This window comes from Amphiprion ocellaris, chromosome 3 (genome assembly GCF_022539595.1).
Source record: "Amphiprion ocellaris isolate individual 3 ecotype Okinawa chromosome 3, ASM2253959v1, whole genome shotgun sequence".
NCBI lineage: Eukaryota > Metazoa > Chordata > Actinopteri > Pomacentridae > Amphiprion > Amphiprion ocellaris.
This window is the reverse complement of record NC_072768.1, coordinates 13,975,394-14,000,122: the sequence shown is the minus strand read 5'-3', so window position 1 is coordinate 14,000,122 and position 24,729 is coordinate 13,975,394. Positions and strand designations below refer to the sequence as shown.

Here is a 24,729-nt window from a genome sequence, read left to right as displayed (position 1 = left end):
GGGTTTCACCTGAGTTAACCCTTATATTCAGCTGGTAGTGAAGCTGCTCAGCCTCTGCATTATATGGACCCGGAGGTGCTGTCAAACTGTAATTTCTTGTATTTTAATAAATGTCAGTCAGTATGTGTGGGATGCATCAGCCGCAGCTAAGTCAGTGGTTTCTGGTTGAAATCAGTGTGTTTGCTGCCATCTAGCGGTGGATTAACGTCACTGTGCATCTCCAAGGAGGAGGAAACAAAAATATGCCATTCCATCGCACCTGACAAGTCACATCGACATATTCAGTCTGTGTTGATCAGCTGCTGATTGTGTTTCTCACTCTGGGTTTCTGCTGCCTGCCTGACTGACTGACTGACTGACTGACTGACTGACTGACTGACTGATCGGGAGGGGAAAAGGCGTCAGCAGTAAAAGATAAATGTTGTGACATCAGCAACAGGTAGAGTCGCTTTCACATACCTGCGCCTGCAACAACACCACATTGTTCCCAGAGGAGATACGGAAGTTGCCTGCTGAGGAGCTGCATGTCGGTTTCTACTTGCTCATGTCGACTGATCTGACTGAGAGGATCTGTGAATGGTGACTGGAGCCTTTTACTGATCCGGGAAGTCTCTGCTGCTGCTGCTGCTGCTGCTGCTGCTGCTGCTGGTGGTGCTGGTGGTGCTGCTTCTGGTGGTGCATTCAGATCAGTCATCATGCCCGTCCACAGGAGGCAGGTAGGTGATCTGATCACACACCAATGCTGAGATTACACCGATGCAAATAGGAGCCGCTTCACTTTGACAGCTTCTACCTAAATGGCTAGTGTTGTGTATTGAAGCCAGTCGTGCATTTGTCAGTGTGAACAGCCTCGAGGTGTGGAAACCCTCACAGATTACACACATCCACATATTAATAAGGCTTGATCTGATCCCAAGTTTGAATGAGATGACTGGTATCATAATGCTGCCACACCTTCACTGTTCTGAGTTAGAACTGCTCTCTGAGTGAATATTTCAGGCTGGCATGATGGTGATATTTGCATACCATGCAGCTTAGATTCAGTCCTCTCGGTGAGTCAGGATCACCTCAGGTTTTTCTCAGCACTGTGGCATTCGCAGACACACCTCCAGGTTATAGTTGGACGGGATTCTTGAGCACAGAAGGTGGTGACCTTTCTGCATATTATCACATATCAGTGGACTCATGAAGGATAATTATCCCCTGTAATAAAAGCATTATCACACGGTTTTCAAATCATTTTAAATAAAACTGAGTCATGTGTTTTTTATTTACATCTGTGTGGGTGGTGTTTACTCGTAACATTTTCTTTTACTGTTTTTGTGATAAAGCCCAGTATTGAACTGCTGGAGTTCATGGGAGTGGTGAGAGAGAATGGAAATGAACTTCCTCCAGTGGTAAGATAATCTAAGTATTAATTCTTAATTCACAGATTAAGATTGACTGATATGACATCTGAAAGTCTGACTTTTTGTCACACAGCACACTCCTCTGTCCTATGACTATGTCCTGGTTGCCAAAACGATCGATGACCAGGAGAGAACAGCTTTTAAAAAGCAAACTGAATACATTGATGAGCTGAAAAAAAAGAACTTCAAAGTTACAGTAAGTCTCTATTAATAAATAAAGCGTCCTTTTAGTGCTACAGAGGCTATACAGTGCATTCATTCATTCTTCCTGTCTGATTTTATTCCTCTTAGAAAATAATAGATGATGATCTCATCTTCTATGGGATTCAAGCGCCTAAGGAAATATTTGAGAAGTACAGGTATCTGCTGAAAGTGTCTGACGCCTGTAACTGGAGCTCAGATCAGAACATTGTTCCTCTGAGTACCAGGTAAGCTATGTCACTGCTGCTATTTTTGGCAGATCCAAATAATCTCTGAGGCTATTTAAAGAATGCATCATTGTTGTTCTCATGCCAATTGTCTGTTTAGAATATGTAGATTAATTCTAAGTCTGTTTGTTTGAATGTCATATTCTAAATCAATAAAAGGCAAATTTTCAATAGATCTAGAATTCATCACATTTTTACTGCACGGTCAGCTTTACTAGTGATACCTGTTGTTGTTTCAGGATAAGGATTGTCCACTTCATCTTAAATCACACCCCTATCCGCTCAGGAGGTGAGAAATAACCATTTAAAATCCAGACCCTTCTTTTTTAACCGAACATCTGATTTCATCTTCTAACCTGTTAATATTCACAGAGGGTCTACGGGATCTCATGAAGATGAAGGTTTTTGAAGCAAGGTTCTGTTTACATGAGGTAAAACCCCTAAAATATCTACCTTTATGAAAAAATGCTGCCTTTTAAACCTTGTCCTTGTAGCTATTTATATACGTATAATGTCCTATATACAAATATTATTGTCGTAATGTGTCTGGTAATAACCAAAGTTTATAAAGGAGCTGGACAGCTATCAACTTTGCTATAAAAACTGTTTGAGTTAAGCGTGACAACAGTGGACATGACTTTAATCGTCCTTGTGGGAGACGGTATCAGTCATTTCTTCAGGTCAAGTGTGAACCATCAGATAAATCAGTTTCTGCCACTGTTTTCTCCCACACATTCATGCACTAAAGACAGCAACACTGATGTTAACTGATAAATCTCAATTTTTCACATTGTTGAGTGGTTTGCTTTTGTAAAAGGCTTCTACTATTATGAAATTAAACTTGGCATCGGATTACCACAACAATATTTCGGTGCCAAAAAAGTATTTGTTCACAGAGCCGCTGTGCGAGCCATATTAATGCAATGAGTCATGCAGCGCTGGGAGTAAGTGGGCATGTGTGAGAGCTTACGCTGATACATATGTGAGCATGTAATCATGTACATGTTTGCTCTTCTGTTTGCTCACAGCCACATGCAATTAACTCAAGTGTCCTCGTGATTTAAAAGTGAATGATTATTGTTGTTGTAATGTGAGGCAGCATTGATTCTTTCATGCTGTTAATGCTATAAATCAAACAGCAAATTCTGTTTTGAAAAAGCCAGTAGATGATGTATTTACTCTGTATGCTTCTGTTCTCAGTGTAACTGTGCGTTGTGTTAACCGGTTTGAACAAAGCTCCTATTCTTGTTGGTAGTTTTTCTTTGATTTTCTGTGCTTGTGCAGAAAAAGAAACAGAGAGAGCTGAAGGAGAGCTGGGCACGATGGACAGCCTGTCTCCAAGGGCAACCCATAACTGCTGTCAGGTTTGGACTGCAACACAACAGCCTATTCATTATTCCGCTTTTTATACAGTTGCAGTTATGGCAGCGCTATTGTTGTGAAAACAAAATGACGGCACACATGTCACCAACATGATGCAGCCTGGATCCACTATTTATAGTTAGAATACTGAGAATGTAATGCAAACATACAGAGCATCTCCAGCACCGCTGTTATCTACATCACATCCGTTTTAATAAGGCTGTTAAGATATGATCAGAGATAAAAATTTTATATCTTTATTGCGGCTCTCATATTCAGTCATTCACAAGATCGCAGTGACAAGATGCAGCTTTTTTACAATCAGTCGAGCGCTTGTTGCCGTGTTTTTCCAGTGCAATTATTCTAAATACCACGAGGTCAGAACACAGGCGAATGAAAACAGGACTCTATACCTGGAGAGTCTACAGCCACTTCAGCAGGTAATTGAGGCTTTGCTGCGTGGAAACACTTAAAGCTAATGTCAGCTGATATGCTCACCAGTAACATGCTGAGGTTTAACTGACACAAGGTTTATTCAGATCGCTGCCGTAGTTCAGTGTGTTTGCCGACACCTTCTAACACTAAACACAAACAGCAGCTGGGGCTGATGGGAAAGTTAGCAGATGTTTGATCATAAACCAAGTTGAAATGTTGACTGTTGGTGACATTAAATGAAGGAGAAGGGATCATCTAAGTAAAGTCAGTACCATTCGTCATCTGGGAACATGAATTGCCTGTCAATCAGTCTAATAGCAGAAATATTTCACTAGTGTCTAACATGGTCGACCTACTGGCCAAAATCACACAAACATATCTACCCCGTGTTGTATTCTGTTCATTCAATCAGTTGTGTGATATATATATTGTCTGGAGCATAAATCTTGTAAACAATGTACATATGAGTGTTGATCAAAAAGTCTCAGGACTGTGCACAATGCAACATGTGTGAGCAGTAACTGTTGTTTTTTATTCCATGTACAGCACCATCACCATTGTGATGAGCACTGAGTCTTAAATTGTGCAACCATTTCCACTTAATTTCATATTCAGGAAGAGGTGAGAAAGGAAGTTGTGGAGTGACGATTGCATTGTGATAAACCCATGTACCAGGCACAAAAGGCACTGGAGCACCCACATGATATCGAATGAATGAATATTCTCCCTCAGACTCAGACCCTCAGCTCAGGATGTTACAGTAGAACTCTGCTTTGACCGTTTGACTCTGATGAACTAATTCCTTGTGCACGGCCACATGAATGTTGAAGAAAACAACGAGTGTGCTCCTGGTGCTCCTGACCTGATGCTAGTTCCTTCTTTTGGTGGTAGCTGCAGACCCACCAGTGATGATCTTCCATGTGAAGGTTGGATCGTCCGGGTAGCTGTCTCACACGTAATGTGATGATTGCTCTCCGCTCCAGTTTGATTTCCATTGAGAAATCACAAATGCACACATACCAGAGGTCATGGCTCATGACAGTCACTGCTCACACATGTTCGCTACGATCACATGCACCACCACAGTCCTGGAACTTTTTGATCAACCTTCACATATGCAGTAAAGTAAATCAGTTCTGTTATGATGAAAAAATCAGATACTGTGACAATAATGTGTTAAATGAGGATGAAATATAATCTCATTATATGCAGTGTCTACAAATTGGGCACATACTGTACATTTTGCAGTAGTTGCAGTTTTTATACAGGAATGATGAAGCATAACGCTCACTCTGAATTGAATCATTTTCGTCTTCTCACCATGTATGCTTCTGTCCTCATGTCAGGAACTACTTTGGGGAGAAGGTGGCTTTGTACTACCTGTGGCTGGGCTGGTACACGTATCTCCTCATCGCGCCTGCTCTCATAGGGATCGTCGTCTTCCTCTATGGCCTCTCCTTCTTCAGCACCTCACCACTCATGTAAGTTTTCCACAAGTTTCTGACAGCATCTGTGTGTGACAACAGATCATCTCCTCTGTGATAACTGCACCTACTGTCTTATAGAAAGGAGGTGTGTGAGGCTGACACAGTCATGTGTCCACTTTGTGATAAGGGTTGCAAAGTGTGGCGGCTCTCCGACACCTGTTCCTACGCCAAGGTACATCAGTGGGTTAGCTGTTCAATAAGTGACTGATCTGGTGTTGGTGTTGCTCAGTGCTGGTGTTTTCTCTCCACAGGTGAGCCTGCTGTTTGACAATAACGGCACTGTGCTCTTTGCGATGTTCATGGCAGTGTGGGGTGAGTCTGTTCATATTCAGATCCACATTTAACCTTCCTTTTTTTTTTTTTTTTTTTACAGTGAAACTTCTGATGTCCATTTTTGGGAGATCTTTCAACATTTTTTTGTGGAAAAAAAGAAATGTTAAAAATGTTTCTTAAGAACATTCACACAGAAAAATCAACCAAAATCCAGGGAAGTTTGCTGGATTTTGTTTGATTTTTTGTGAATGTTCTTCAAGAAAATATTAGAAGTTTTACTGATATATATAATCACTTAAGATATTTTTAAGATTTTTTGGAAGATCTTTACTCATTTTTTTGAAAATATTTCAAAGACTTTTCTTGCCAAATTTGGGGGATTTTTTTTTTTTTAAATAATACTTTTAAGGGAAATTTTTCAGGAATTATTGGAATTTTCTTCCTAAAGGTTTCGCAAATTTTCAGAAATTTGGGGAATTTCTTTGCTGAATTTTTGGATTTTTTTCAGACAAGGAAACAATATTTTTTGGTGCCCGTAAATGAGGACAGCAGGAGGGTTAAGATGCATTAGTGTGATTTATCATTGTCATTAAAACTCATGTAATAGTGCATTTAATAACTGAAAATCAGCCTACAAAGCTCCTCTCCAATACTGTTGTGTATTTGGCTAAACATTTTTGGCTGAGCTAGACATTTTGTACAAACAAATCTTTTATCTCCTTCAAATTTATTTCATCCAAGTGCCAGTTTTTATGGTCACTGAGATGTGCACTGCCAAAGAGATGCCACATCTCTGAGAGAACCTACTCCTCCTGGCTGCTCACATCTTAATCAGCCCAGGCCATCTGGCCGTGGGGGTGGTCGAGCAGCCATCTATAAGAACATATAAATGCTTTTCATTGACTTATGCAAATGTTCTGCTTTCTATGAATTTTGGATATTTAAATGTTAACAATTTGATATCAAACCTCTTCTCATACCAAAATCCTACTGTTTGTTGAAAAGAAGGATTTAGGCGATGACAGTTTACTAGAGTAAATTTTGTCATCACAGCTGTGGGACAGTTAATTTGAACAGCCGTTGCTGAGAGGAAGTATGTGAAGGAGGAATACAGGAAGAGAAAGCATCAAGAAATATGGAACATTATTACTGGAGGACCGAATGCGTCCAGCTGAATGGAAGTCCCCTTACATGACAAGTTCAAAAACTTTTTAAAAACAAAATATAATTCACTATAATTTGGGATTAAACAACATAAAAGTTCAACAATGGTTTTAGCTTATATAATACAGTTTCCCATCAAAGCAGCAGTTTACAGTCAGACCACAGAAGGAGGGAACACTTCTTGAGTTTTCTGCTGCCAGTCAAATTTCTGTTTTTAACAAAACCCACATTCTTACTCTTACTTCCCAAAACCAAACCATCGGAATTTACTGTAACGTCATGTCCACGTTGTTTCAACACTGTGACAGCTGTTTAACTGTCTGGGTAGAGGTCAAATAAGAAACTCATAGGAAGTGACACCATTTAAAGAAGAGCATGTCAGCATTTAGTAAAAGATGAATTGAACATGTCTAGTAAATGAATCTAATAATAACAATGTTATTAACATTTACCACAGTGCACTTGTTTGTTAACTGTTACTATTATTCAGTGCCTATATCATTGCAGAAAAGACTTTATCACCTCATATAATTTCCTTTTTCTTACAGCAACACTGTTTCTGGAGTTCTGGAAGAGACATCGAGCTTCCTACGTGTGCGAATGGAAAGTGTCTGATTGGAGTGAGGAGGAGGTTCGATCAGTTTAATACCAAACAGTGCTCATTTCTATGCTGGATTTTGTGTTTCATCTTCTTTTAAATTCAATTACAGGAGGAACTGATACTGGAAATTGTGAACAATGCCCACTGTGAACCAAAAGAATTCAGGCACTCATATCTGCGCAGCACTCTTGTCTTGATCTGCGTCACGGTGATGGTGGGACATCTGTCATCTTTACTCTTATTGCACAAATGTATTTAACCTCTGAACATTCACCTCCTTAAAAAGAATGAAAGTTTGGAAGCATTTTTTTGGGACTCTTGCAGCAAAAAAGACTGTGTAGCACATATGTAGATATTGAAAAAGTATAGATAGATAGATAGATAGATAGATAGATAGATAGATAGATAGATAGATAGATAGATAGATAGATAGATAGATAGATAGATAGATAGATAGATAGATAGATAGATAGATAGATAGATAGATAGATAGATAGATAGATAGATAGATAGATAGATAATCCTGAGGGGAATTCAAGTGTTCAGCAGCTTACATACAGCAACATAAATAACAAAAAGACAGGACAGGCAGGTTAGTAACATTAACATTAAAGGTTAGTATATACTCTGAAAAACTTGCTGCACAATATTATTAAAAACACTTTTAATTTTAAAATCTATAGAAATGCTAAATGTAATTAAAATTCAATATACAATATTTACACATTTCAAGGCACAGTGATTTAAATTGATTTAAAGTGAATTCGAGTGATTTAAAGTGACTTTGACAAGTGGCAGGAAAACAGTTGTATCAGTCTACCTAAATTACCTACCTACTATGTGAAGTATACAAAAAATAAAGCGAAAGAACAGGTTTGAAACCATTCCTACTGCTGCTGTGGTTACTGCTGTGAAAATGGTGTCTTACAATTGTGAATTATATTCAAAAAACTACCGATGACGAACAAAGTATCGTAGCGGAACTTAGTCTGTATTTAGACCAGTCAAGAGGTTAAAGAGATTGCAATGCATCTTCAGAGTTCAGCTAAAATAAGAATCAGGTTGAAGTGGTGTAAAGTTCAGGCTTTGGCATGAAGCTGAATGCGTTCAGGTTAGAATTAAGCGTTGCAATAAGATGTCATTACTGGCAGAAGTGGAAAGAGTATCTTTGTGCTTCCACAGATACTGGTGATAATCGGCCTCACACATGCCTTGGTGGTGTTCAGGGTGATCGCGGCAGGATTTCTGGCTAAAGAATCATGGGAATTTCTGAGCAACCACTCCAACACCGGCGCAATGATGCTGGGGGCCGTAATGCATTACCTCATCATCACCGTCATGACACGGGTACGCTCATCTCTAACTGTGTGTCTCTGTGAGCATTTAGTGATATTCTCTGTGATGCTTGTCACTTGTTTTTCTTTGCAGGTCAACAGGATTGTCGCCATGAAGCTCTGTGGAATAGGTAGCTGTTTTTATTTTCCTTTTCCATTTTCATGCTGTGCCAGGTTGTCTAGAAGTGCTGTTATCATGAATATCAGTCAGTCAGCTTCAGGAGGGTAGAGGCGGGTAATCAGACAGGAAGCAGGTCACACACAGACAGCAGGCAGAAAACAGGTTCATGCAGGAAAGTTGAAAGGGACTAAAGTTGCCTTCTGTGACCCAGAACCAGTGTTACAGATAAGCAGACTCCATCACACATTTTTATTCAGTTCATCATAGCTCAGAGCAAAACTGGCTCAGACTCTGCAAATCTGCAAAGATTCTTGGCCCACAAACTGTCATTAAAAACAAACAAAAACAGAGCTGGCTCAAACAAATATCCACAAACACACTGATTTATTAGACAGTTTGACTGCTGAGACAACAACAGAGTTTTGTGCTTTCGGTGGACATTGGAACTGGGACACCATATATGAGCAGTTGTAAAGGTGTATGATAGGTCAGGTTCATAGGAGAGAAACACCCTGAGGAACACTGAAACACGACTGAATGTAAACTGTTCCAGGTGCACTATGAAAGCAAAGGAAATAGCCTGATACCTGGAGTCACCTTAGTTACCTAGCAGGTGTTTTTCACAACAAATTATTATGATTGCCATGGCAGGAGAAGCACATGTATAATTAATACCAGTTAATTGTTATAAGTCAAGTCTGCCTGTTATCAGGGCTCAAGAACTGGGACAAGTTGTTAAAATGCAGCTACCATTAAGATTATTAATTACACTTGTCATTTACCTTCTATTACCTGTCAGCTTAATGTATGAAAATGATTTGTGTGGTCATGGTTGAGGCCTTAAATCCAACCATAATGTGTCAAATTGACAGGGGTTTATAAAAACTCACCCAATTATGACAGACAATACAAAAATATTAGATTTCAACATGTACCTATCTTGTGTTATTATTGTGTCCACCAAATATAGGTTACTTAAGGTGAGTTAGACGTAAATAGAGCTAATAATATGCAATGATTTCCCTTATATATAAGGTATATAATAGTATATGTACATATAATAATATGTACATGCAGTTTCTTCAGATGTGTGATATTGTGCCATCTGTTGGCCAGACAGTGAAGTGCAGGCACAGTGACATATTGGAGATTTCCACAGAAACTGATAGACGCAATAAAAAAGACTCACAGTAGAAGGTCCAAGACTTGAAGCCTCTAATTTAGAAGAACTAAGTAGTCGAGCTTTTACTTCACAGTTAATTTCATCCTGTTTTTGTCAGAGAAAACCAGGTCCTTTGCTGCCACAGAGAAGAGCTTCACAGTCAAGATGTTCACCTTCCAGTTCTTCACCTATTTCTCCTCGCTCTTCTATGTGGCCTTTTTTCTCGGCAGGTAAGAACTTGTGGAAATGTTTGATCCAAAAGACTTTTTGTCCTGACTTATCTGCCTCTACTGAAGCCTGTTTAACTAATCACGGCTTCTTTTTGCTGACAGGATAAATGGCCATCCTGGTGATTATGTACGGATTGCAGGAAAATGGAGGCTTGAGGAAGTGAGCAAACTAATCTGTATCAAACTTAGGACAGCTAAACAGTATTGTGCATTGTCACATACATTTTTGACATAAAATATCTGATTTCCATCTAAACACTTGCCTCTGTTCTGTGCAGTGTCACCCCAGTGGATGTCTCACTGATCTGTTCATCCAAATGACTATTATCATGGTGCTAAAGCAAACCATCAGTAATGTCTTTGAGTTCACTGGCCCGTAAGTATAAAGAAGTTGTTCTAATTATATACTTCATGTACAATGTAAAGTATAATCTACTTTGCCAAAGCTGGGCCTGGGCTGAAAACATCTTTCTTTTGTTCTCAACAGCTGGTTCTGCAGGTTTTTAAAGAGAAGAAGAGCCCAGAAGCTGCAGAGGAAATGTGCCCACTGCTACCTGAAAGACGATTCAGAGCTCAAAAATGGGTCCGAACTCTGCGAAAACTGCAAGCTTCGAGACTGGCACAACAACTACCGTCTCAATGATGTGGATTCTTTCAGCCTGTTCAATGAGTTTCTGGAGATGGGTATGTACTCTGCAATGCTGTGACAGAAAATACATGAAACTAAAGGAGTAGTTTGGCAAGTGGTGTTTTTCTTGACTCTCTCCTTAGTGATCCAGTTCAGCTTCACCACCATATTTGTGGCAGCTTTTCCTCTTGCTCCTCTGTTGGCCCTCATTAATAATGTCATTGAGATACGCTTGGATGCCATTAAGATGGTCACTCTGGAGCGCAGAATGGTTCCCAAGAAAACCAACGATATTGGTGAGGCTCTTTTGTGAACTTTATTTTTCATTTACTGTTTGTGATGTTGTTTGCAGATGTTCACTTCACATCTCTGTTGCTCCTCCTCAGGTGTATGGATGGACATTTTGGAAGCTGTTGGTGTCTTAGCTGTCATCGCAAATGGGCTGGTCATTGGTGTTTCCTCAGACTTCATCCCCCGACTGGTGTATCGTTATCGCTATGGGCCATGCGCCAATGGGACAGCAACAGATATTGAGTGAGAAAGTGCATTTCTCTGGAAATTGTTTAGGTTTGTCCATGATTGGGGCACCACTTCCTTTCAATGTGTTCTTCTTTTCTAGCTGCATGGTTGGCTACATCAACAACACTCTCTCCATCGCACAGATGAATGGCAAGAACAATACGTTTCCATCCACCCAGATGATCACTTCTACTGGCTTAAATGTCACCTATTGCAGGTTTGTTCTGTTTTTACTGTAATTTTCTAAATCTGAAGTCAAAACATACAATCAAAAGCCACAAGAGTTTTACTTTCAGTGTAATTTGTTATTTTTACAGATGTTCTATTATTGTCATGGTAGTTTTACATGGTTATCAGTCTTGAAAAGACTATGTAAGAAAAGTTGGTATTCTTCTTGACCATCACTGCAGTTTGACCACACATTTATCTCCTGTGTTAGGTATGTAAAAACTGACAGATAAACATCTTGTCCATTCCTTCTCACAGCTACAAAGACTACAGGAGCAGCGAGGACTATAGTTTAACCCCACAGTTCTGGCTAATTTTAGCTGTGCGCTTTGCATTTGTCATCCTCTTTGAGGTAAGCCTTTATAAACATTGACAAAGCAAGACAAGCAGCTTTTATGGTATTCAGTGCAACATCAAAACCCAAAATGTCCTTCTAGCTCTGTGTATTTGGAAACTCAACATGTCAGAGTTGAGTGCTGGGCTGGAATTAAATGAGAGTGTGTGAATGAAACCTTTCCATATTTCCACAGATAAAGGAGATTACATTCCTAATATTGTCCTCTCTGCTCGCAGCATGTTCTCGTCATATGCAAATTCATTGCAGCCTGGTTTGTACCAAGTGCTCCTATGCAAGTGAAGAATGACAGACTCTTTGATAAACTCAAAAGACTAAAAGAGGAACTCAGGTGAGTCTTAAATGCCATGCGGTTACAAAACAAAGCAGCTGGTTGCCAACAAAGTACAAGCTTACTCATTACATTAAAAACCGTTGTGCAACAGCATGATGTAACCTGTGCCTTTTATGATTTAGTTTAAATTTTGCAACTAGAAAACATAAGTTGAAGCAGTCATTCCCAAAAGTTTCAGATTATGCCTGACCTTATTAATTGGACCAGGTATTGGGCATCATCCACACTAAATACAGTTCTTCTATTATGAACATTGAAGGTCCCACATGGTGAAATTCCTTCATGTTAGCATGTTGTGTGGCTAATGTGGCTAACATTACCATTAACTGGAAATTGTAATGTTGAGGGACATTCAAAGATGTTTTGATCTGAAACCAGTAAAGAGCAACTAGTTATGGGTTATTGTGTTTTAATGTTATCTGCTGTGCATCAGTGGGCCTAAACTAGATGTTTTTTATGTATTCTCAAAACATCTGAGACTTCCATTAATTTGCTGCACAGGACGAGGCACAACATCGAATGTTTCTGCTACCAGACAGTTTCTTCCAGTCAGAGCAGGATGCTGACCCAGCTTTTAGACCCTCTGCAACCCCTGGCTTAGTTTACAGAAAAAGATACTGATGATTTTCACTCAGTGAGATTATAGAAAAATGAGAGCACAGGAATTGTGCTTGGTCTTAGAATTGATATCAGAAGAATAAAGTTGAATCAGTGAACTCCATGTGTCTTTTCAGGCATTTCTCTTACTAGTTTCTGATTTGCAATTAAACACATCAAGCTAAACTTTGCCCTGAGTGCCAGTTTTACAACAGAAAAGGTGTTCAGCTACAGTATGTTTGCGATGGTCTTAAGAGAAAGTCGGAGAGAGGCTTCTTTATGTTTTGAATATAACTGTTGTGTTTGGTTGATGAGAATAACTACCTTTATAAACTCTGCCTATGTTGCTTCAGACATTGTCTTGCTGTCTAAAAAGTCAAGCTAAGATAAATCTTGATAGACTTCATTTGTTCCCTCAAAGCATTTGGTCCTGCATTTGTCTCAAATGAAGCCGATTTACAGACCAATGACCGTGACAGCTGCAGGTCAGATCAGGACAAGCACAGCAGGAACTAATAACATTATTAATGGCTCAGTGACAACAATTACCTCAGTGCAATGCTGCACATGAGTGCTGTTATTAGTTGCGTCTGTCAAATCATAATGCACGACGTGAAAAAGTTCTATTCAATTTTGGTCTCACTGCACATTCTCCCCCTCACATGGGCACCCTGCAATGACCCCAGCGTTTTAGCATTTCCATGTGACTTTTCTTGACTTTACTTGAGAGTCGTCCAATTAACAGTTAAAAAAATTCACACATCTTCAACTGTATTTTCATTTGAAATGTTAAACTGAATCCTGACTGCCTAAATGATTATCCATAAATTCAGTTGTTATTCTTCCTTGCAGGTCATTTGAAGCGTGACATCATCCAGACACCTCCATGAGACACATTTTACCCTGAGAACATAAACCCAGTGCTGCCTTGTGCATTAAAGTGTCCAGACTACACAGTGTTGAGTCAACTTCCAGGCCATTAATCATGTCTCTGAGGGGTTCAGATGGAAGGCTGTGGCTCTCTTTTATTGTTTGCCGTCAGAAGTTAAGTGCTGATTATCTGGATTCTCATCCATAAAATGGACTTTGAAGACAGACTAATTTTTCTTGGACGAAACAAGTGTACAGTAACTGATACTGCTGACCATGTCTTTCATGAGATTATTCTTATTCTATATTAAGAATGCACTGATAGCTTGCTGTTGGACTTCTATATTTGTGAGCCATATGTGAGTGTTTTATTGAAAGCCTAAAGATAATTTATATTGCCACTGCAAATAGAGTGCTGATTGTGTTATCATATTGCCTTATATTGTCAAAGAAAAGCGCTGTGATGATTGTTGCTTTATTACAGAAAGAATCTGATCATGTCTTTTGTAGATCAGACAGAAGAATGTTTTGCATTATAATATTTTATATTATTGAATAAAAGGGGAAACTTTTGTCCTGATGAAACATCTTTTTCCTTCAAGTTTATCAGCTGAAACATGTGCTGTTGGTGACATTTAAAATTTGACAAGTTACAGCATTAAAAGTAATGGCATTTTGTGCTGCATGAAATTTTTGTATTTCACTAATAGCGGCATCAGTCTTGTGTTTCGGTCTGCAGCTATTACCGAATACTCAGAGGTCATGTTTTTCTCAGCTAATGTTTTATGTAATTTGGAGGTTTTAATGGGGATTTTACATTCTGCAGTTACATCAAAGCCACACATGGTGTCTCTTTTGGGCTGATTTTAGCATTTCACTGTCCACACATTAAATTGTATCTTCGAGACACAAAAATGTGATAATAAAACTTCTCAGAGAAATGAATCCCTGACAAGATGGAACTGGAAAAGATTTAAAAACGAGTTTTATCATCATGTAGAAAGAATTATGTAAAGATAAGGCCTATGTGGTTAAACATTATGCCCCTCTCTGATTCTAAATAATTTTTTTTTAAAGTTCATGCATATTAATTGTAAGTAACTGGAATTCTAAGTTTACTAATCCCTTTTATTAGCTATGACCATTAATTACAATTGGTGATTAGAACCATTTAATATTGACTTCAGTTACAACAATTTTACCTGTGGTATTAAATGGTTATTAAAAAAATACTGAATAGAAAAAAATTAAATAAAATTAACATTATCAAATATGACCAACAATTCTAGTTGCATTATCATCAAAGAGACGTAACATCAGACTTGTTAACAAATTTTGCCCCTCTTCACAATTATAACAGATTTATAATGTGTTCAGGGAAAAATCTACATTGACAATATAATCCATAGCAAAGCCATTAAAGAAATTGCATAATACTTCCCGTATTACACTGTAATACAGTTGTTCTTAACTTTGTTGGAGGTACTGAACCCCACCAGTTTCATATGCGCATTCACCGAACCCTTCTTTACTGAAAAATAAAAAATGATTTTTTTTCAAATTCAAGACATAGTTATATCTTTTACTGGTGCACAAAATGAACCGTGCATTAACATCACTTGTGTTCTTGTATTCCCCATCTCCATGCAGCTTAAGGAAGTGTTCCTTTAGTTTCGCCGGTGCTAGACTAGAATTGCTTAACTTGGCATTGCAAATCATGCAGATAGGACGCTGACTCCCATCACGTTCCGTTATACATGTGAATCCATGTTGTACATATTCGTCCGACCACTTTCTTTTTTTGCTCAACATAGTTAGTATGGATTAAAATATTAAGAAAGAAATCACACAACGTACCATCACGACAGTCACAAGTCGACTACTGAGCGCACCAAATTCCCTGCAGCACAAATTGGCCAAGCAATGTATCGTGATCACCTGCATCCAGTGATGGCCCAGCAGGGCGTGTCATCACGATTCATATGAGTCAGGTGTGTGTCTTGACCTCCGTCGAACCCCTGAGACTGACTCAGGGGAACCCCTAGGGTTCGATCGAACCCAGGTTAAGAACCACTGCTGTAATACAACACAAATAAATAAATAAGTAAATAAATAAATGAATAAATAAATAAAAATCAGGAGCAATAGTGGAGTTGTTGGGGCACCAATTTAAAAAAAAGTAACTTAATAAACGTTTTAAATTTTAATGCTTAATGAAGAATATTTATTAACCAGAACAATTTTCTTTTCTGTAAAATTACAAGAAAGAAATGCAAATGTAATTTTATTTCCCGTATGACAACAAATATATATCCTGTGGAATTGTGTGTAATTTTGAACCTGATATTCTCTCTTTCGGACCTCTAGCCTCAGTGTTTGTAAGGTCCTCTCTAACCCAGACTGTATAATGAGAAAGAAGTAGCTGATCAATGTTTATTTCCTTGTCCCAGATGTATTCAGCCAGTTTCCTGCTCTCTCCTCCACTCAGGTTCACTGAAACGCAGGTAGGAACCGGTGTGGGCGTCACGTGACCGCGGGGAGCCAATAGCGAGCAGCGGTTCAGGTTCTTCCAGGTGCAGTTGTTGAAGGCTGACGTCTGCAGTCGCTGCCGCGGCTCTGGGTGAAACTAAAGTGGAACACGGAGGCAGTAAAGCTGGTGATGTAGGTCAACAAGGCGTCTTCAGTCGGTTTGTTTCTCACCTGAGGAGGAGTAAGAGGGAAGCTGCGGCTCATGGCTGTGATTTTAGTCGCTTTCATGTTGGTGTGTTCGGGGCTCTGGGACAAGACTCTCCTCGCAGACGGTAAGGATGTACAAATGTAACTTTAATATTCAGAGAGGAATGCTTCAAAGTTAGTTGGGAACCCCAGTTTTAAAGAGTCTGTTGGGAGCTAAAGGACTTACTGTATTTATTTTTGCCGTGTTTGTCCAGTGTGAGTCATAGTCAGACTTCCAGGATGCTAAAAGCAGACAGACTGTACATAATGATAGCAGGTCAGTGCACATGTGGTCACAGTGCGCAGGTCCATCTGTCATGCAATCACATGCTGTTGCCCGGCAACAGGACCAGACCCGGACTCTGGACCCGGGTGTTTGAGGAAAGCTTTAAGTCAAAAGGGAAAGTCAAAGAGTCGAAGAGCTCATTTGCATCTGTGCAGGTCATTTGTTAGTTTGGCCATCAGCGCATGCGCAGAATATCTTGCAGAACAGGTCGTGATTTGAAGGGTCATTGTCATTAGTTTGTTTGATTTGTTTAATTCTTCCCTGACAGAGGATCAAGTTAAGTGTGATTGTTTCAATAGGACTCTCTCTGTTGTATGAACTGAACATGTCCTCAACAGAGAGGATCCATTGTTTTTCTCTAAGTCAGCAAAGCAGCCATTTGTTCTGCCCGGCTCAAAGAGTAAACAAGTTCACCTTCATGCTCCATTAAACACTCAGTCTTGGCCAAAAGATACAATAACGCTGAACACAGTCTTCTATAGCATCGCAAAATGTTTACAACTTGTCTGCATCCTCATACTACATACAAAGTGTTTTCTTAAACAGGAAGTAAAGCCAGTTTGTGGGAATTTCAGTAATGCATCAGGTTAAATGTCATTCCTCTTGTCAGGGTTAGAAAAGAGTTGAATTTAAGCAATTGTGCACTGAAACTTTTTTAGCTGCTGTAGGTGACAAATTCTCAAACACTGAGTTAATCCACACAATAGTCAGGTGTGGCTTTAGAGGAAAAAGATCAGATAGTTTGACAGTAAACAGACAATCCTTTAACCAGTGACAACAGAAGACCTCTTTAAAATGTAGCTTTGTTTAATTGACGCAAAAGACTAGAACAGGCTGCTGGACATGTCAGTTAAGGTCACAATCAGGAAGCTGGTATTCTCTCTTTCGGACCTCTAACCTCAGTGTTTGTAAGGTCCTCTTTAACTCAGGCTGTAAAATGAGAAAGAAGTAGCTGATCAGTGTTTATTTCCTTGTTCCAGATGTATTTCAGTCAGTTTTCCTGCTCTCTTCACTCAGTTTCACTGAAACACAGGTGGGAGCCGGTGTGGGTGTCACATGACCGCTGGGAACCAATAGCAAAATTCAGATTTTAGTGCCACAACAACATTTGGTCTCATGTTACCTTTTATTGAAATGAATCCACTGATTTTCTTGTAGCGAGGTAAACAGATTTTAAATAAGTGAAAAGAGAGCCCTGGTTTGGGATCAGTACCAACAGATGCCCTGACTGGGAAGTAAAACGCTGGATTGTTGTTAAGGTTACCAAACTCTCTATTTGCAGGTCAGCCTTGTGTGGATGAGAGCAGGTTCAAGGAGCTGCTGCAGTTTGTGGGGCGGCAGGAGCCTCCTTATCGACTGCAGTGTCCCCTGGAGCCTGTTCAGTCCCAGAACTCGCCCCAAATCCAGATGACCTGGCTGAAAAACTGTGAGCAGCTCCGCAACCAGGAGGGAAAGACCTACCTGGAGTTTGCTGGCTTCAACTTGGAGGACCAAGGAAATTACACCTGTGCTCAACAGGGCAACAGCACAGCCTCATACACTGTGCGCCTCACTGTGAAGGGTAAATATGATTCCTATGTGTAAGTGTAATGGAGTCATCCCAAACCTGATACTGTAATTGTGTGTCTCTCGCGGTAAGCTATGATTTTGCCCTGCAGAAAACTCAGAGCCTGTGTGGGGCGTTGAAGGGGCTCGTTGAACAGATACACCTGCGAGGAGGCATTTAGTTTCAGCATGCCTCCTGGTAGCAATGTCAGCCGCTAGCTGGCAGAGGCACATGAAGGCCTCTGTTGTCTGGGGCACAGATAACAGTGGTGTGTCTTTACAGAGTCTCAGTGCTCCAAAGCTCCAGAGTTTAAACCGAGCGGGAGCCGGACCAAACTCTGGAGGAATGTGGGATCCACTGTGAAGCTGAACTGCACCGCTCTCCTCTTCTGGGACCAGTCTGAGGATCAGTGTGACACCACGCTGCAGTGGAGTAAAGACAGCCAGCCCCTCACCAACCACACTCATTACTCACTGAACACATCGTCATGGTAGCGTCGTCAAGCTTTAAAATAATAGTCTATGTATTATTTTCAGTGTTTGTGAGGGAAAGGTAAGATCAGGTTCTCTGTCCTATTTTTGAAGGTCCCCTGGTGCCGATCAGCTGATGGTAAATAGTCTGCTAGTGATCACCGTCAGAGATCTGGAGGATTTTGGGGTCTATAGCTGCTCAGTGAGGAACATTTCTACTGACTTCAGCCTGCAGAATTCAGGTAAGACGAGTTGGGACACATGGGGGTCTGCAATGTTCTGTCATAATATCACAGACATACTAACTGCAACACAGACTTGTAGGATCCCTAATAGTTACAATTTTCAATTTAAAGTTTTGAGCAGAAGTCTTCTTTTATTACTTTATGCTCATTTTTATCAGTTTTTTCTGTTTGTGTGTTCAGACAGCCCCAACCACACAGTCCCTGTTATAGCAGCCGCCATCCTGCTTCTCTTCTTGGGTGTAGCGGCTGTCGTGTACGCCAGATGTCACCTCAGCATCAAACTGTGGTACAGGAACAAATACGGAGACTATGAACTCAATGGTGAGACTTGTGCTGAGCTGACATGAGGCTGCAGTACACATTACAAGACCATAGTGGTATGAACATCACCGGTATGTTTGTGTCTCTTCATCCTCAGATGGGAAATTATATGACGCCTATATCTCTTATGTGAACAACGACTATGACAGGAAGTTTGTTAACTTTATTCTCAAACCTCACCTGGAAAATAAAAATGGCTACAAGGTGCACCTCAATGCCAACGATATTCTGCCTGGCACAGGTGAGATCAGATTCTACAGACCAATGTGCTATTTTAGGCAGACGTATTTTCATAAGTACTGTTTTTTAAAATCGCATTCATGTTTTGCAGCTTTTTGCCTGTTGTATTTCTAACTGTTGTTTCTGCTATCCAATGAATGTGTCATTTCATTAATTTATGTTTTTTTGCTTTTAACCTTTGTAATGCAGGATTTTTTAGACTCTGTTGTCACACTCACCCACGTGTTGTTCTGTTTTAGCCCACTGAAATGCAAATCTGCCTTCTTTTTCACAATGTACCTACAATAATATGTGTCTGCAGAACCGTCTGCAGAGCTCCTAATGAACATGAGTCGCTCCCGCCGTCTCATCGTGCTGCTCTCTCATGCGTACCTTGAACAGGACTGGTGCTCCGGTAACTTCAGGTAAGACTCACAACTGAATTTATGGACACAACACAGTTCCAACTTGACTTGAGATGCAATGTCAAACTGAGTAGAATGATTGTTTTACAGCTCACCACTTGAGGTCAGTGTTGCAGCCATATTCCACTGTGTCTGTACTGATGTACTGTAATTGTTCGTGTTTCCAGACAGGGCCTCCTGCACTTGTTGGAGTTGTGTCAGCAGCCCATCCTCATCATGCTGGAGGGTCAGTCCAAACGCATGAGGCCTGAGATCAAGCAGCAGCTCAGTGAGCACCAGCACTGCCTCACTATACTCACCTGGAGGCACAACTCTGTGGTACGATCCATGATTTTATTTCCAAATGGTCTTAAACAACTTAAAGTTTCTGTTTTATTTCAGTCGACTCACACAGAAAATATAAATATTGTGAATACACAAATACGTAAACTCAGTGACCACTTACCAGGAGTGCAACGAAGTGTGGGTGTGGCTTCGTCTGATTTGACTGACTGTCATGACTTTATTTAAACGTTGCTAAATTATGATTGGTCCATTCAAGTGTGTGACTTTGCTTTTCTCAGTCTTCGCATCACCCACTTAAAAGCAGAGAGACGAGCTCCAACAAAAACAGTACAGTCGTAAATCTGTCAATAAAACCCTAACCCTGTCCAAAAGTTGACTTGAGGATTTAGGTGTTTCAGGTCAAAATTATAACACTGCTAAAACTAATGTTGATTTTTTTTATCTGTGGAAACTATATTTGAGCTGTTTGGAGAAAAAAAAATCTGACTTGCTGAGTAAAAAAATCTGAAAAATCTTCCCTCCTGAGTGCAGCAGTAAAGTTGCACTCAGGAGGGAAGCTCTACAACCAACAGTCACATGACAAAAATTCAGGGACTTTTCTGTTGAACCGGGCTGAACTGCAGGCTGTGTTTACACTGAGCAGGTATGAGACAAGATTGGAAACAAATTAAAAATGTCAGTAAAACAGTAAAATATCTATTGTATGTAGAGTCACTATTTTTGTTTTCCAGTACTGGAAGCACCAGTGGTCACTTGGGAAAATGCTGAATGTGTTGATCTTGGGTTTTTTCCAGTTTTTGTGAAATAAATAATCAGTGATTTATGGCATTATAGTGTTGTTATACTGTGCAGAAGACAGTTTTGAGTTCTCTCTTGCAGTAAAAAATGAGCCCACGGTGACTAAAGCTGTGAAAGGGCCATAAAACTGCTTGTGGTTCAGAGGTTTAAACCAGCAACCACAAACTATGACTGACTAATTGTCATAGTGGAAATGTATTCTTCTAATGTAATAAAATTGTCATGTAAATTAAAATTAGCAACATGAAGAGATTGGAATGAGGGATTTTAATTTTTCAAATAAGTGTGCCTTGCATTTCTTTATGTTGTAACTTTGTGTTTACAGACTATTGAGCATAAAATGAAAGACAAAACTGGCGGCTGTATTCATTTAAAGCTTGAGCTACAACACAAAGTGTGCGAATTAATGAATCATTCCAAATACCTTTGGAACACGTAAATGCAAGTAAAGCTTCAGACAGTTCTGTTCACTGTGACTCTGTCGTAATGTGTTGTTCTGTGTGTTTGGTGTCCACAGACTCCATCCTCAGCCTTCTGGAAGGAGTTAGCTTTAGCGATGCCTCGGAGAGTCGTCTTCCACAATGAGTCTGCAGGCGACCCTCAGACTGTGCTGCAGGATGACAAAGACCCCATGCTGACCCTGGACCCCGACTACCTGGACTGCCGCTCAGACGCTGACCCTGCTGGAGACCTGGGTAAGAGCAGCTCTGTTTATGAGCTCACTGTGCACTGTTTGTAAAGGTGAACTCTTTACATAACTGCAGGCACGTTTGCATGAAACTGCTATTCACTTGTTTACACACACAAATTACAGACATACATGTTGAAGTTGCAGCACCTTGTATGACAGTTGTTTAAATATCTGGACATTAAGTATCTATAGAAAATACTCATGTTTAGTACCTGTATATACTGATTCTGATCTACAGATGGAAGTCTGTGTCAACGCTGTGATAGACGTGTTTGTCACATGAGAATTAGGACATAAAACATGACAGCATCTATGCAAGTCTCAACCTGATAGACTCTTTTATAACAGTGCATTAAAGCTGCTGGACTTTGTCCAGTTTGTTTGAATTTAAAAATGCTGATGAAACATTTATTGATTTTCATGTAATAATCTGGGGTTGGATTACGGTAACACTCATTCAACATCTGGTAATCTTTAACTGTAACTAGGACTTCACGTAACACATTTGTTCACATGACACATTTATTTATCGGCTTTATAACCTTTTTGCGCCAAAAGATAATAAACAGACATGAGTGGCAAACGATTTCATGTTTCACTTGCAGTGTGAGATTTTGGATTTTGCTCTTGTCTGTTTTCTTGTATAGATGTACAGGAGAATATTCTGAATCAGAAATACTTGTTACAGTTGCTCCCATTCAAAGTCCTAGAAATGTAAGCAGTACAAAAAAATATAAGATGAACATAAGAAGAAAATATGTTCTAAAAATATGAACATTAGTCAAAAAATATAACCATAAAAAGTCAAATTTGTATTTTTCCTAAGAAAGTTACTATTTTTTTACACTTCAAGCATACAGTGTATTAAATAGTAATGGGCTTATATTGATCCCACTCTCACAGGGCTGCAGCCAGGAAATGAAGAGACTCTTTGTTTAGCAAAGAGAAACAACTCGGCTGTCTCTGTCCAAAGTCTGCCTACCAGCAGCTCCAGTCTACTCTTTAACAGCTCAGAAACAGACTACAGATGGTCTGCGGCTGCATCACAGCCATTTCTGAGACATGTAGACAGTAGAACGTGCACATTCACATTAAATCACAACCAGTCATTTTTAAGATTTGGTGGTGGTGAGCTTCAGAGGTGCTGGTAGGCAGATATTATCATCTTTGGACAGAGCTCAGCTAGTTTTTCATCCTGTTCCAGTTAAGTTAACCAGCTGCTGGCTGGGGTTTCATATTTAATGGACAGATATGAGGGTGAACTCGATCGTTTCATCTTATTATCGGCAAGGAAGGTGAGATGCATATTTCCCGAAATAAAAACACACACACACACACACACACACACACACACACACACACACACACACACACACACACACACACACACACACACACACACACACACACACACACACACACACACACACACACACAGAAATAAGGGTGTCTTGTTACTTCTTTGTAAAAAGAAAAGTATTTTACAGGAAAATCCAGCTGAAATCTTCCACAGACAGCTTCTCTTTAGTGAACCAAACCTGTTTTTAATATACACTACCAGTCAAAAGTTTGGACACACCTTCTCATTCAATGCTTTTTATGATGTCTTCAATATTAATCTAATGAGAAGGTGCGTCCCAATTTTTGACTGGTAGTGTATAATTGATGTTAAAAAATTGTTAAACTTCAGTTTCTGTCTCAAATATTTCTTTACAACATTAGGAAAAAATGTTTGTAGATTAGCAGCCTACATTAGTTTGTAGCCTGTGTTTGTTCCTAATGGACTAAATATGTTTTAAATTCACCTTTAATAAAAATAAAACAATTTCTGTCAACTTGTCTGTGTAGTACTAGATTACAGTTATAGGAACATAACAGCTCATTTTAGTCAATCCAGACAAAATGCATACAAGAGACTTATTTAAATGAAAGTATAAATGGAAAATGTAGCAGAGGAAAAAGCTCAAAAAAATAAACTAGGGTCAAAGATAAAATTAGAGTGTCCAAATATGTATTGTTTCATGTGCCAACTGAGCCAACATCAGCTTCCTATATTCCTGTTGTCACCTTTTTGTATTTAGGTTCATGTTCTGTTGCACACACTTTGCCTTCGAGATGTGTAGCTTTTTGGAACAGCCAGTTTTCATTCAGAAGTTGTCATTCATTATAGCTGTATGTACCTTCAATGGTCTAAGATTTGCATAATATCTTTTCATTTTGTACTTTTTATTACTAAGGATTCATGATTGATATAAGTAACTGAATCAGTCCATTCTCCCTCCAGCATAACCTGAACCAAAACTGAATTTGCTGTTTAGAGGACATGACACTTGTCAACAACTTAATCGGTGCCACAGCAGAAGAGTAAAAAGCAATAAACATTTTTTCCGTTTTTCACATTTTCTCTGTCTTTGCAGGACTTCGCCTCCCAGTGTACAAAGCTCTGGCCTGTACAGCTCCAGTCCTCCCCGCTGCTCCCATCACAGCTGCCGAACCAAAACCCTCCGACATCGACGTGTCCGACTTGGGATCACGCAACTACGGAGCGCGCTCAGACTTCTACTGCCTGGTCACCGAGGACATTTGAGCGACACTCCTCTCGATATGGTCTCCAAAAATTAACACCAATATGAAGATACTTTGAATTTTTTTATATTTATCTGGGTCACATAGCTAAATATGTTTTCCTTTTCTATACAATGTGTTTATTGAAATCAGAGTGTCCAATTTGTGTTTACCCTCACCATAGACTGATTTTAAATATTTTTGAATTTATTACTGTTGTGTAAAATATTTTGTGAGAGATTATCTGTAATATTTCAGGAAAATAAGTTGTTTTTTTTTTACATTCATGCATTTGTATCACATTAGATTTTTTCTCAGTCCCCAGCAGGGGGCAGAGCAATAGTAGATAAGATTAAATAAGGAATGTGCTTTTTAAGCATTTTTTCATTTGACAACACACAGATGGTGGGAAAATGCATGTGAAAGTCAAACTTGAATCCAGAAAAGTTGTTCACTCTGCAACAGTCAACAGAAGCAGGATGCCTAAGACTGAAGATATCTTTTTTTTTCTTTCTTTTTTTTACTATACAGGTGGAAGCTTTGTGTATGAGGAAAATCGACCACATTGCAGTTACACATTAATAATAAAAAAACTGGGCATTTTGTCTGTGAAGGAGCTGCTTATC

The 24,729-nt window shown here is 39.5% G+C and overlaps 2 protein-coding genes across 3 annotated transcripts; both read left to right on the top strand.

The window, feature by feature from the left end:
- Positions 1-250: 250 nt before the first annotated feature.
- LOC111584104 (anoctamin-9) lies at positions 251-14,111 on the top strand. The gene is made up of 24 exons (XM_023293365.3): positions 251-716; positions 1,332-1,397; positions 1,483-1,605; positions 1,701-1,837; positions 2,077-2,126; positions 2,210-2,268; positions 3,122-3,201; positions 4,981-5,115; positions 5,200-5,293; positions 5,373-5,433; positions 7,107-7,189; positions 7,269-7,373; positions 8,342-8,506; positions 8,588-8,624; positions 9,895-10,006; positions 10,109-10,166; positions 10,285-10,382; positions 10,494-10,690; positions 10,778-10,930; positions 11,021-11,168; positions 11,254-11,370; positions 11,640-11,733; positions 11,955-12,067; positions 13,520-14,111. The coding sequence occupies exons 1-24, from the start codon at positions 696-698 to the stop codon at positions 13,533-13,535; spliced, it is 2,322 nt and encodes a 773-aa protein (XP_023149133.1). The 5' UTR covers positions 251-695; the 3' UTR covers positions 13,536-14,111.
- Positions 14,112-16,100: 1,989 nt separating this feature from the next.
- sigirr (single immunoglobulin and toll-interleukin 1 receptor (TIR) domain) lies at positions 16,101-24,716 on the top strand. 2 transcript variants are annotated; one of them, XM_023293353.3, is made up of 11 exons: positions 16,101-16,338; positions 17,821-18,099; positions 18,367-18,574; positions 18,669-18,796; positions 18,980-19,120; positions 19,218-19,361; positions 19,662-19,764; positions 19,932-20,082; positions 21,365-21,542; positions 23,956-24,145; positions 24,635-24,716. In XM_023293353.3, exons 1-10 carry the CDS (start codon positions 16,269-16,271, stop codon positions 24,123-24,125), a joined length of 1,572 nt encoding a protein of 523 aa, XP_023149121.2. In that variant the 5' UTR covers positions 16,101-16,268; the 3' UTR covers positions 24,126-24,145; positions 24,635-24,716. The 2 variants fall into 2 exon arrangements, with proteins under 2 accessions (XP_023149121.2, XP_023149120.2); XM_023293352.3 differs by having other exon boundaries at positions 23,956-24,716.
- Positions 24,717-24,729: the final 13 nt, after the last annotated feature.

Bases quoted from the DNA above. Each gene is read 5' to 3' on its own strand.
- sigirr (XM_023293353.3), top strand. From the start codon at position 16,269: ATGGCTGTGATTTTAGTCGCTTTCATGTTGGTGTGTTCGGGGCTCTGG. The intron at 18,797-18,979 runs GTAAGACGAGTT...TTGTGTGTTCAG, and splicing joins CTTCAGCCTGCAGAATTCAG to ACAGCCCCAACCACACAGTC. The intron at 21,543-23,955 runs GTAAGAGCAGCT...CTGTCTTTGCAG, and splicing joins TGACCCTGCTGGAGACCTGG to GACTTCGCCTCCCAGTGTAC.
- LOC111584104 (XM_023293365.3), top strand. From the start codon at position 696: ATGCCCGTCCACAGGAGGCAG. The intron at 717-1,331 runs GTAGGTGATCTG...TTTGTGATAAAG, and splicing joins TGCCCGTCCACAGGAGGCAG to CCCAGTATTGAACTGCTGGA. The intron at 2,127-2,209 runs GTGAGAAATAAC...TAATATTCACAG, and splicing joins CACCCCTATCCGCTCAGGAG to AGGGTCTACGGGATCTCATG.